The following is a 14,101-nucleotide window of genomic DNA, read 5'->3' on the forward strand; positions in this document are numbered from 1 at the left end:
CCCGCAAGATCTTCCGAGCATGGGGCACCCCCTCGGTGGATCTTTTTGCCGCTCAGATCAATCACAAGATACCTTAGTTCTGTTCCAGGATTCAGGCCCACGACAGACTAGCATCAGATGCCTTTCTCCTGCATTGGGGAACAGGCATCCTGTATGCGTATCCTCCTATACCTCTAGTAGGGAAGACCTTGCTGAAACTCAAGCAAGACTGCGGAACCATGATTCTGATTGCTCCCTTCTGGCCACGTCAGATTTGGTTCCCTCTTCTTCTGGAGTTGTCCTCCGAGGAACCATGGAGATTGGAGTGTTTTCTAACCCTCATCACCCAGAACAAGGGGTTGCTTCTGCATCCCAACCTCCAGTCTCTGGCTCTCACGGCCTGGATGTTGAGAGCTTAGAATTCGCCTCCTTGGGTCTTTCAGAGGGTGTCTCCCGAGTCTTGCTTGCTTCAAGGAAGGTACTACTCTTTCAAATGGAGGAGATTTACTGTCTGGTGTGACAGCAAGGCCCTAGATCCTCTTTCTTGTCCTACACAGACCGTGCTTGAGTACCTTCTACACTTGTCGGAATCTGGTCTCAAGACCAACTCCGTAAGGGTTCACCTTAGTGTGATTAGTGCTTATCCTCACCGTGTAGAGGGTAAGCCTATCTCTGGACAGCTTTTAGTTGTTTGCTTCATACGGTAAGGGCTCTGGCGGTAACTGGACATCACATGCTGCTGCCTGATTACCTACATGCAGGCCCCCAGTGCTGGAAAATACAAAACTATTTTCTAGTGCTGGAAATTGAGCACGGTGGGAACCGGAACTACCGCCGGGCGGTAGGCCTACCATGTTTTGTAAAAGGGCCCCTAAGCACCTACTAATTCAGGAGCATGAGTGATAGGAGATAGACGTTCTGATATATTTCAGTAATAGTTCTGTGCTGTTCTAAATATTATCTAAAGCAAGCCTCTTCTACCCATTTCTGCTGAGACACTGATGAGATTTTCTCCAGACTGGAAGAATTCATATGTCCTCCCAGATGTGACGGACCTCTGGAAATGGTCTAGTTTAAATCAGTTTTGTCTCAACAACAACAACAAAAACAAACGATAGGGCCTGTACATTTATATTTATAGTTACTTTAGTAAATGAAGTATAACTGGATTTGTGGGGGGGGGGGGGGGGTTAACACCTAGAACAGATAAAAAGTTAAAAGATTTACTTTTTGTCAGGATTAGGTTAGGTTAATTGTGAACACAATTTATTTACTCTTTTGCTATAGAGAATAATGGGAAAGGGAAGGGAATGGGACTTGATATACCATCTTTCTGTGGTTTTTGCAACTGCGTTCAAAGGTACTTATTTGTACCTTGGGCAATGGAGGTTTAACTGACTTGCCCAGAGTCACAAGGAGCTGAAGTAGGAATTTAACCCAGTTCCCCAGGATCAAATCCGCTGCACTAACCACTAAGGCTACTCCTCCACTCCCTTGTTGTTAGTAACTAATCCCTTGTGCTCTAATGTCTTTGAAGATTAAGCCTTTGTAGATTTAGTGACGCAATATTTTGTATTTACGTAACATTGGCACTCGCATCCGCTTCCAAATAAATTCACAAAAAAACCTCACAAAACTATTTTCTTGAATGGAATAATATTTTGGCCACAGCTTTATTACAATCAAAACATCAGTAAACAAATTACACAGACAACTAATCTCAAGCAACCTTAAAATCCAATTAGACATCTTAATGCTGCTAGTCGGTGCTGAACTAGCTGCCAATTTGCCCTCTTTCTAAATAAAATATATTTCATTTCATATCTATGCCAGTGAAACCTGCAGTGTCATCAAGGCCTCACCTCTTACTGTATTTAGAGCCTTTCCCAGCAGACCCCACTGTTGCCGACTTTGTGGCACACAGAGCCACAGCTCAACGCTGAAGCGCACTGGCAATGCCTCTGCAGCCAAAAGAAGACCGCATCCACAAATCTCCTACTAAAAAGCAAGAAGGCTCCAGCACAGCTGACAGGTCCCTATGCACAGACAAAAGCACTGCATTTCCAAAGACAGAAAAGATGCTGCTCAGACCAAAACAACCAACCCAAAAACCATGGTAAACTAAAATACAGCCCTAAGAATGTACACACTCCGTCTATTTACAGATACTTGAAATGACTTCACTAAAATTACTCAATTTAAACCTTCCTCACCACCGCTGAAACCACCCACCATCCTAACCCCTTTACTAAAAAAAAAACTCCTCACAAAATACATAAACAAACCTCCTCACTTCCCGCCTTCCTATCTATCAATGCCTTCCTCCAGTTGATTTTATTCATAGTCGATTTATCCCTCCTCTATATTCTCTCTAATAATCTACATTCATATTTTAATTTTAGCAAGTCTGAATACCACTTGTTACCAGGTTTCTTAATTTTCTTCTCATATATAGGAACTATTTCATCTAGCACAGCTGAACAACTTCTGTTCCAATTATTCATCCACGTAATCTGTTCATTTTTCATTAAAGGAATCGTTTTTTCAGATATGAAGGCAATAAAAGCTATACAGAGGGTTCCTACCTAGAAGAGCTTCCCTACAAGTACATTGCCCTCCTCTACAGAAGTAAATATTTTGCACTTATAATTTGTGCAAGGTATTTCAGTAATGGCTTCCATCGTTTTAAAACCATCTTCTGTAGTTGGCATGCAGCACTTTAGGTCAAGTAAGAGGGGGCTCCAAAGGGCTGACCACTCAGGCTTCTCTTCTGTTGCACATCTATGGGGGGGGTGGGGGGGTGGAAAAGAAAGCTTAGCATCTCGGGCTCTAAATTTCCTCAATGAAAATGGCCTAGAAAATAATTTTCCCTCAAAAACACTCAGTGAAAATGGCCTTGAAAATAATTTCTGCCCAAAACAAACTGGGGTGAACTTCTTTCCGTACTAAGTTTATCTTGTTGGGCTGACTGGATGGACCATTCAGGTCTTTATCTGCCGTCATTTACTATGTTACATGAGAAGGGTACCAAAACTGTACAGTTCTTATTCCCCTCCAGTACAGGATGTAATGTGCATTACTGACAAAACTTTCATATACTTCAAAAACTTACTTTGAAAACATTTTTTTATAAAAACACTTTTTTATGAAGATGTGTTCATACGTTTCCAACGGACAGTCACAGACTCATTGGTCTTCAAATATGTCCAGGCATATAATCAAAGCAGGGCTCTTAGAGTACTAGTCTTGACAGCCAGAGGTGGCTGGTTCAAATCCCACTGCTGCTCCTTGTGATATTGGGCAAGTCACTTAACCCTGTACTGCCTCGGGTAGAAACTTAAATTGTGAGCCCCCCAGGGAAGGGAAATACCCAGTGTACCTGAATATAACTCAACTTGACCTACTACTGAAAAAGGAGTGACCAAAATCCCAAATAAAAAAAATAAATATCAAGAGCCCATTGTCGGGAAGATAGCAGCTGTGGTCAAGGGTGCATCTAATCTGTTTGTCCATCCATACGCACAGTTGCACACAAATAGGATAGGAAAAGGCACCACCAGCCAAAGATGCTTGAAGATGGTAAGAATAGTGGAATGCTGGAGCTAGCTGGGTCCTGCCTCCTGGGACTGTACCAGATGGCAGCAGAGCGGTCAGGCGACCTGAGGATGTGCTCTCACATCAGCATAGAGAGAGAGAGAGAAAGAGGTCATAGTGTGGTGGAGAAGAAGGCTGGAAGTGCTGGTAGAGGTTCCCAGTTAGAGGTATGTATGGGGACATAATCCACCTCATCATATTGCTACCATCCACCTGGGTTTCTGTTGCCCCCTCGTCCCTGTGCACACCTCCATCCCAGCCCCCCCCCCCCCCCCCCCATATCAGTGAATAAGAACTGGAGGCACCGAAAGGAGGAAACAGTAGGGGAAAGAAGAGAGAGACTGTCTCAGAGCTCAGCCAAACTGTCCACCCTCACACAAACTAAATTATCTCTCTCCTCCCCCCCCCCCCCCAATTATCCACAAAGTCACACACTCACGTTCCCAAAACAGCCAAACAGGAACTCATTGGTAAAACGTGTCTTTCTTTATCTTTATTGCCAAAGTATGCAGTTCTTACATCACACACTTCTCAACGTGTTTACCCACAGGCTAGGATCTCCGCCAAGCTAATTGTGCAAGAAACCATAAGCGCCGTCAGCTACCCAAAGTCGTCTTTTCCGGGCTAGGCAGCAGTTGACATTTGATACTCGAAGGAGGGGCGGCTCAGTTCCGGAGGCCCTTCACTTTTCTTCTCCCAGTTCTGACTGCAGTAGTCTGCAGCTGCTGTGTCTGTGGCCAGAGGAAGCTGGAACGGTTTCATTCAAGTGCCAGTTGCTTGCTGCTAACTTTTCAACTTTATTCTCTCTCACAGATGGCTTGGAACAGCTCGGCAGCTTCTGCACCCAGAGATCAGGGGCTTGTGGTAAATAATAATCATTATTTGTAAAGATCTCTACCTGGCGCTCGTTTCCAAAGGCATGATGCACGCCTTTTCTACCTGTGTGCAGTGATAGGGTCGGGATTGAACCCTTGTAGTTAAACGAGGGCAAACGGTGTGCGTTAGCGATGCCTCTGCAGATAATAAGCGTTTGTTCAACATTTGTGCGAATAATTTTAGCAGTGTTTCAGCTTTTAGGAGAATTTTTTTTTAAGTAGCACATGGTTGGTGCTACTCGCTGTCCCACCATGGGCCTGCTTGCGCTTTTATGCCCTATAGTACTGCTGGGAGCCATAGTAAATCCGGCCATTGAAGTATTTAAAGCCACGCGTTACATACAGTGTGAGCGTGGCTGTAGCCTTTTATGAATGGGACGTTTTACGCTGTGCTTTTTTTTTTTTTTAGCCTGGCGTTTCTACCCATGTTTGGGAAGGGAATGATGATATTTTTTTAATGAAACAGATTTCATCAGTAGGACTTTTAATGTGTCGTTTCCCCCCTCCTCGGGTGTGGGAGAAATGAGCTTTGTGAATGACACAAAATTACCAAACAAATGCTTTTTATGGAGTATTAATAGCCCTTACACACACACACACTCACCCCCACACTCACAATTTTGCCCCAATGATGAGAAACAAATGCAGGTGAGGCTCTTATTACCGACCTAGCGCCTGTATTAGAGGATCTTTCACTAAAGGTTAGCTGGAGCTATCTGCAGCCGGTCCCATTTTATTCCTATGGGCCTGCAGCAGGTAACCCCAGCTAATCTTTACTCAAAGCAGTGCTTTTTTTTGTAGGAAATAATAAGGTGCTGGTACTAATACAGTGCCAACCTTATGGCTCCACCCCTACAGTAGCCACACCCCCACTGTAGTAACACTCATTTTACCAGCCATGGAGCATATAAAAAGGTATCATTGAAAATAGTACAGAAGTCCCTAGTCCTAACAAAAGAACCCTTAAGACTGACTAAAAACTAATAAAATATGTAGACAAAAAAAAATGTGCAGAAACCCCCATGACCAGACTCTGGCATACAGGATAGCACCAGGAAAACAAAAATATTTTCCCCGTACTATAAACATAGACATACATTTCAAATATTCCATTCACTATATTACAAATAACAACTACAAACAAAAAAAATTAGCACTGCTACCATACTACTTTAGGGCAAGCAGCGGCTTCCCCCATGTCTACCTTTGTTGCCCGGCCATGTGCTTCTTTTCATTTGTGTTGGTCCCGGTCTCTGGTTTCTACTTTCCTCGTCTTCTCTTAACTCTATTGCCAGGATTTCCTGTTTCTCTTTTTTTTTTTTTTGTTACATTTGTACCTCGCGCTTCCCCACTCATGGCAGGCTCAATGCGGCTTACATGGGGCAATGGAGGGTTAAGTGACTTGCCCAGAGTCACAAGGAGCTGCCTGTGCCTGAAGTGGGAATCGAACTCAGTTCCTCAGTTCCCCAGGACCAAAGTCCACCACCCTAACCACAAGGCCACTCCTCCTTTTCCTTTCAGCTTTCTTTGATTTTATTTTCTGCTTTTATCCACGTTTAGTTCTTTCTTACTATCCAATCTTCCAGCATTTCTCCCCTTGCCCTCTCTCTCCATCCAGCATCTCTCTCCTTGCCTCTTTTCTCCTCATCAGCATTTCTCCCCTTGTCCCCTCTCTCCCCATCCAGTATTTCTCCCCTTGTCCCCTCTCTCCCTAATCAACATTTCTCCCCTTCAGTATTTCTCCCCTACTTGCCCCTTCTCTCCCCATCATTTCTCCCCTTGGTCCCTCTCTCCTCCCCATCCAGTATTTCTCCCCCTGCCGCCTCTCACCCCATCCAGCAACTCCAGCAGCAGCGGCGGGAAAATCAAGAAGAAAAAGGCTCGAGGCCACAGTGCTCAGACGCACGCTATCGGCTCTGCCAATCCCCTGCCCGTCTGATGTCCGCTTCCTGTTCTGGGGTAGGGGATCAGCAGCGACAACAGCGCGGGTCCTAGCACTGGAGCTCTGCGTCTGTAACTCTTTACAATGCTGTGCCCGCGGCTCTGCTGCTGCTCATAGGAAAAGCAGCTGTGTGGCCGCAGGAGATGGGGCAGATGAGCGGGGAAGGGAGGAAAATAAAGGTGCTGGTACTCCGTACTGACACAAAAAAAAAACTGAGTAAAAGGCCCCCTTAGTGAGTGCAGGAAGCAACGAGTGCGCCAAAGATTAGGGCAAATAGCAGGCTAATGTATTAAAAATGTTGATGTCCCATTGTGATATTCCTAATGATAATTCGATTATCTCGCATAACTTGTACAATGTAACCCATAACCAAGTTGTAACAACTGTATTTTCATTATTCATATCTTATTGTAAGCCACACTGAGCCCGCAAAGAGGTGGGAAAATGTGGGATACAAATGCAAATAATAAATAAATGAGCTCATTTCCTATTCCTTCCCAATGCTCAGAGAACAGCGCACGAAACAAAGCCGTCTTACCACCGTAAAAAATAACACCGGCTCTGCTCAGGTGTTAGAGGGTTTGAAGAGAGGATTTCTCAAATCCTTGCTCTGAAATCTGCTGGGGGTTTTTTATACAGTTTGGACGCAGAAGGAAACCCATGCAAGCCCCTAAGTAGTAAGAAACAAATATGCACGAGTACGAGCAAACCCGAAAATGAAGTACACATTGGCACCTGTCTCCTGCATTTAAATATAAGCCTTCCATTTAAAAAAAAAATTTGAAATGTTTATATTTAAATGCACAGAAAACAGGAGCCAAAATGTACTTCACATTTGGGTTTTGCCTGGCGCGTGCGCACAGCAGCTAGGCTTACTGCGAAACTCTTATGTGCATGTGCCAACACATTCCCCCTCCTTACTTTTGCTTTAACGGTGCACATATAATTTGCATGCTGTTTCTTTTGAGCATTGGTGAGTTAATTTTCTGCAGTGTTCCGGCAGTATTTTTTCTGCACTGTTGGCTCACCGGGGCAGTAAGTGACATCGGGCTGAAAGTCTCCCAGAGATAGAAGGACATCATGAGACTAATTCAACATGTTTGTGATCAGCTTTTACTGCCCTGAGAAAGGAGGAGATAAGAAGCGGCTTATTTGCTGATTTGATTTCTAGCCGTCTATAGGAAACTGCTTACTATATCTATTAAGACCGAGGTAAAACAGCTTCAGACATGGCTATTTCATCTGTCTATGTAGTGATATTTTTTCTTGTGAAAAGATAATATTCATTCTTTTGAATATTTAGGAACTTTTTTGTTCCTGTTTTCTTTAAGTTTTATTTTTGGTTTTTCATTAGTCAGTTGTAGCAGTTATATATGTGGGTCTTTAGCTGATACAGCAGTTTTTTGTTGTTGTTACATTTGTACCCCGCGCTTTCCCACTCATGGCAGGCTCAGTTAGGGTTATGAGTGTTTTTATAATAGTTTATAACATTTTAGCTTCTCCCACATTCCACGTAATAACATTGGGGTAAAGGTGATAGGGTAAATTATATAAGTGGCATCTAAAAATTGATACTGAAACTTTTACGTGCTGAGCACTATTCTATAAAGGGTACATAAGAATAGCCATACTGGGTCAGACCAATGGTCCATCTAGCCCAGTATCCTGCTTCCACAGTGGCCAATCCAGGTCACAAGTACCTGGCAGAAACCCAAGTAGTACCAACATTCCATCCTAGGGCAAGCAGCGGCTTCCCCCATGTCCACCTCAATTACAGACTATGGACCTTTCCTCCAGGAACTTGTCCAAACGTTTTTTAAACCCAGATACGCTAACTACCGTTACCACATCCTCCAGCAAAAAGTTCCAGAACTTAATTCTTTGAGTGAAAAAATATATATATTTCCTCCTATTTGTTTTAAAAATATTTCCATTCAATTTCATTGAGTGTCCTTGGTCTTTGCACTTTTTGAATGAGTGAAAAATCGATTTGCCTCTACCCGCTCCACACCACAATCATGTAGACCTCGATCATATCCCCCTCAGCCATCTCTTTTCCCAGCTGAAGAGCCCTAACCTCTTTAACCTTTCCTCATACAGGAGCAGTTCCATCCCCTTTATCGTTTTGGACGTTCTTCCTGAACCTTTTCTAATTCCGCTATATCTTTTTTGAGATACGGCGACCAGAATTGAATGCAATACTCAAGGTGAGGTCACACCATGGAATGATACAGAGGCATTATAATATTTTTGATCTTATTTTGCATCCCTCTCCTAATATTACCTAGCATCCTGTTTTCATTTTTGGCCACCACAGCGTCCTGGGCAGAAGTTTTCAGTGTATTGTCTACAATGACACCTAGATCTTTTTCTTGAGTGCTGACTCCTAAGGTGTTCCCTAGCATCAGATAACTGTGATTCTGATTATTCTTCCTAATGTGCATCACTTTGCATTTGTCCACATTAAATTTTATTTGCCATCACTTTCCTGAAGTCTTCCTGATATTTTTCACAACCTGCATGCGATTTGACAACTTTGAATAGTTTTGTGTCATTGTAAGTTTAATCACCTCACTCTTTGTTCCGTTTTCCAGATCATTAATAAATATGTTAAGTAGCAACGGTCCCAGTACAGATCCCTGGGGCACTCCACTATTCACCCTCCTCCATGGAGAAAAATGGTCATTTTACTCCACCCTATGTTTTCGGTCCAATAACCAATTCTTAATCCACAGAAGGACACGCATCCTTTATAGAACAGCATTTAGGGCCTAAACCACACCTAAATTTAGGTGCCAGTAATTACACCTGCTAAAAGCAGGTGTAAATGCTGGCACCTAAATTAGTTGCAGTTCGGCTCAGTTCTATATTTACACACACAATTTTGGAATACTAGCCACAGCCCCAAGAAATTACATTAGGATTTACATGTGGATTGTTATGAAATACAGTCTGCGTGTAAATCCTAATTATTGGCTCTGATTGGCTTATTAAGCAGTTAAGTTGCCCGTGCAAATCAGGTACACATGCTGATTTGTGTGTTCGACTTTAGTCACCATTTATAGAATCTGTGGAAAGATGTCCAAATGAGTTAGTTTTGCAGATACTGTGATAGGAATGAACCTCACTCATAAGCCTTATATATACATTGGGAGCAGTCTTAGTCTCTGTTTTCTGCACCAAGGTTTTATGTGCTGAAATAGAGCATCTGAAAAGGACCTAACAAATTTATATGGGGGAGGGTTAAGGTGAGTTGGAGAATGTACTTAAATGCATACATTGGATTTCAAAAGTATGTACATAAGTTTTCACTGGAAGAGTACCTGCACAAATACTCCTGGATTCTATACAGTTCAACTGAAATTGCGTACGGAAATCTGGTTTTATTCTGGATTTCTGCGCACAGTTTGTTTAACAAATCACAAAAAATCAGGAAGAACAAATCCACAAACCAAGTTAAACCTTAAACTCACTATATTAAACTTGGGTTCAAAATAATTTATCTTTTTTTATTTTTATGTATGCACTTTAAAAAAATACTATAAAGTGTTTTAAATTATTTTAAATGTGCTCAGACCATACCGTTTACACCCATTATATCCCCAAGAGGAATATGTGGTGGTGTCACAATGGAACCATAATTGCACATATGATGTTCCACCTCCTAATATTTGTGTATGTACATAGCTACAGCTGAGCCCAAGTAGATCTTAATCACCGGTGTATGCGTATATTTATAATACATATGTATAGGTCATAAACTATTCACATTAAATATTGCTAGACTTGAGCTCAAACCTCCACCCATAGATTATGGTGCTTTCCTTATTACCATCTAATACATGGATAATAAAACATACCATTCAACATTTGTTTGAACCTAAAGGAGGTAAATGTTAATTCATGACACCCTGATCTCACTTCCCCCACATATCTTACAAAAACCAACCCACAATGCGATATACACTCATAGTCACATAATTATTTCACTTCCCTTGGGGTATATTGTGCTTGTGCTTCATTAAAATCACATATCATTCATCCATTCCAATCTTGCCATCAAAATAACTGCTCCCTTTAACTCTGGCCGAGTTTCAAAAGTCTTCATCAGAAAGGGAAACTAAAAATAGGAAAACACTCTTTTACAAACATACCACACTTACAGGGTGAAGTATACACTCACAAAGCTTCAAACAAACTCACTGTATTAGAACAAAATAACTCACAATACTAATCTTTTAAACCAATTTACAGGCATCATAAATCCCCCGGGTAGGATCGCCTCTGGAACCCTTCCTCACTCCACGGAGAGCGTCTGACGTCACGCTCCCGTGCTCCTTAAGTACCTGAATTAGTACAGCTCTGACCTTAGCATTTACCAGCTGAAAACAACTTCCCTTAAAGTGACAGCAACTTTCTTAGAACTTTCTTAAACCCTCCCGAGCCTACAGCCCTTAAACATAAGTATCAAAGCTCAGAGACAATTGTAAAACCACAGGGGGTCAATTTAACACCAGTCAAAGCCACTCCACCTCCCTGTTCAATCCCGAAGGGTGAACAGTGTTCCAGGAAAATATCAGACGCTGCTCCTTTTGGGCTAAAATTTCACTTAAATTGCCCCCTCTGGTCAATTCAATATGAAGCAGCACTGTATAACGTAAATTCTGAATGTGATGATTATACTCCTGCCAGTGTCCAGATAAAGGAGCCTCAGGCTTACATGTACGAATGTTACTGACATGTTCCCCAATCCGAATCTTGATTTTTCTAGTTGTATGACCAATATAAAAAAACCCAAGCCAGTCAATGCCGGTAAATGCCAGTTAACAAGTAATTGCTGATGCTAATTGGTATTAAGTAGAATTTACGTACACAACTTGTAAGGTGTATTCTGTAAAGTGGTTCATGTAAATTCTAATGCGTGCTGCCAAAACTGGGGCGTGGCCATAGGTGTTCCAAAAATCTACACGCAAAGTTATAGAATGCACCTGCCCTGCGCCTAACTACTTGGCGTAAATGGATGCGCCTAGAGTTAGGTGCAGGCATGGCTGATAGGCATATTCTATAAACCTGCTAGGCTTATTCTATACAGAATATGCCCAGGCAGAAATATTTTCGGTGCCGATTTTTCAGGTGCCATATATAGAATCTAGTCCGTAGTATGTACAGATTTGTGCTTACTTTTCCTAAATTAAGGTGTTTTGTTTTTTTAAATTTGACAACTTTATTGGTTATTTCCAGTATCTAACACATCTATATCTGTTAAATACAGACTATACAAACAAAAAATTTGTTGTGTATCCAGTATTTTTACAGCTTATGACATCATCAGTTCTCCAACTTCAACAATGTGGGTGTGGGGTTGTAAGGGGCTCACTGGGCCATCATGGAGATCTTTGTGAGTGGGGTGTGGAGGTATAAGGGGCTCACTGGGCTACCACTTAGATTTTTCTGGGGCTGGGTTTGTCCTGGGCCACCTGGGAGATCTTCCAAAAAGGACCTTATGAAGTAAATTGCTGCCCTTCACCTCAGATGACCTTTTGCTCCTGCACTGGAATCTTTACTCCAGATTCAACACTACAAGACAAATGAAAAAAAGAACCATACCAAAATCTTGTGTGTGTGTGTGGTTTTTTTCTAAACAGAGGCAATTAAGGATTCAGGGGTTTAGTTATCAGTCCAGCTCATAATCGAAAGTGATCGCCGGCCATTTCCCGACACAAATCGGGAGATGGCCGGTGATCTCGGAAATCGGTATAATCGAAAGCTGCTTTTTTTGACAGCATCGCTGCTTTCCCATCGCCTCGCCGGCGAAAGTTCAAAGGGGCGTGCCGGCAGTGAAGTGAAGGCGGGACATGGGCGGGTATGGGCGTGGCTACCAGATAGCCGACTTTTGCCGATAATGGGAAAAAAAAACAGCGTTAAGCAGTATTTCGCTGGGTTTACTTGGTCCTTTTATTTTCACGACCAAGCCTCAAAAAGGTGCCACAACTCACCAGATGACCACTGGAGGGAATGGGGGATGACCTCCCCATACTCCCCCAGAGGTCACCAACCCCCTCCCATACTAAAAAAATAAAACTAAAAAACTTTTTTGCCAGCCTGTATGCCAGCCTCAAATGCCATACCCACCTCCATGACAGCACAATGTGTTCTATCCTCTGACAGCCTTTCCCTGGTTGTGATGTGGCTCTCGGGTGAGTGTGACACCTTTTCTGTTAGGTGCCCTGCAGAGAGTCACATTAGCAATGCATTGTGGTGGGTGTAGGGTACTGGGCTCTACTCCCATGGTGCTTTTCCCCCTGCTAACTGGGTCAGAGTGTGCCCTGTTTTGTTTCCTGTTGTAGTCCATGCGGTAGTGGCCATTTTTGTAAGACAGTTGTAGATCCCTTTCCTGTGTTACCCACGTCAGAGAACGTAGTTCTTAACTTGAATGGTGCTGAAAGAGGGCATTGTACACCATTGTGCCAGCTCTGACCTACTGCTTATCTTAGTACCAGGGGCCTCTTTGCCAGTGGGGCACAACCTCTGATCTGCAGTTAACTGTGAGTAAACATGGTTATTTCAAGAAAGGACTTTTTCAGAGAGATTAGTCTTCAGGTGTCAACTGGTGTGCCAAAGTTATACAGCAGCAATAAGTCCTAGAGGCTGTATGCAGGTCCCTGGAGCAGTTTTAGTGGGTGCAGTACATTTGTGGGTAGTGGGTTTTGGGGGGGGGGGTTGGGGGGCTCAGCTCCCAAAGTAAAGGAGCTATGCACGTGGGAGCTTTTCTGAAGTCCACCGCAGTGACCCCTAGGGAGCCCGGTTGGTGTCCTGGCATGTCAGGGGGGCCAGTGCACTAAAAATGCTGGCTCCTCCCATGACCAAATGCCTTGAATTTGGCCGGAGTTTGAGATGGCCGACATAACTTTCCATTATCGCTAAAAAACGAAGCGGGCCATCTCAAACCCCGGCCAAATCCAATGCATTTGGCTGGCCAGAACCGTATTATCGAAACAAAAGATGGCCGGCCATCTTTTTCGAAAATATGGGTTTGGCCAGCTGTTTGCGGCGCTGCCAAAATACATCGCCGGCCATGTATTTCGCCGGCGCTCTTCGATTAATCCCCTCAGTGTGGGCTACTATTAAGATGTCATTTTACCACTTGTTCATGCTATTTTAGCACAGTTCTAATTTTATACAATGAGAACTAGTTTTAATAACTGATTAACAGTAAAATAACACATCTTAATAGTTGCCCATGTTGATAACTACACCCCTCAGTGTTTTGTGATGTGTTTTGCATGCCCACTATGCTGCCCTTTAGCACAGTGGCTTGATTACAGGGTTTCCACACTGAAACCTTTACTACATCAGGAGAAGATGGGAAAATAGAACACAAACTACCAAACTAAAGAATAGCACCCTCTGATCTCTCTGGCTTTTTGTTTTCATACATAAGTACTTTTTAATTTTCAGGGTCTGCTGGTGCTTCTTAGTAGGTCCAGACGACCCGTAGTAGTTAGAATCTATATATATTTTGTTTATAACCCATACCGCATTCGTTTCTTGGGATGGACAGTCTGAGCGTACACTGGTTCTTCTGGATTATGAAATGGAGAAATCTTCTTATTCTTACACTAATTTTTCAAAATCCTTATGAAGCCAAAGTTGGTGGGAGAATAAAGGGATTTGAAGCCGATTGATAGCTTGTATCTTAGTGCTGTTAAAA

General features: G+C 42.8%; 1 protein-coding gene across 1 annotated transcript in view; it reads left to right on the top strand.

Moving 5' to 3' along the window:
• The first annotated feature begins 4,137 nt into the window (after window positions 1-4,137).
• PRTFDC1 (phosphoribosyl transferase domain containing 1) overlaps window positions 4,138-14,101 on the top strand; it is a 147,898-nt gene continuing 137,934 nt past the window's right edge. The window contains exon 1 of the mRNA XM_030199290.1: window positions 4,138-4,437. Coding sequence (XP_030055150.1) covers window positions 4,387-4,437 — 51 coding nt within the window. The 5' untranslated portion in view covers window positions 4,138-4,386. The remainder of the gene's footprint in view (window positions 4,438-14,101) is intronic.

The sequence above is a fragment of the Microcaecilia unicolor genome, chromosome 1, assembly GCF_901765095.1.
Source record: "Microcaecilia unicolor chromosome 1, aMicUni1.1, whole genome shotgun sequence".
Lineage (NCBI taxonomy): Eukaryota > Metazoa > Chordata > Amphibia > Gymnophiona > Siphonopidae > Microcaecilia > Microcaecilia unicolor.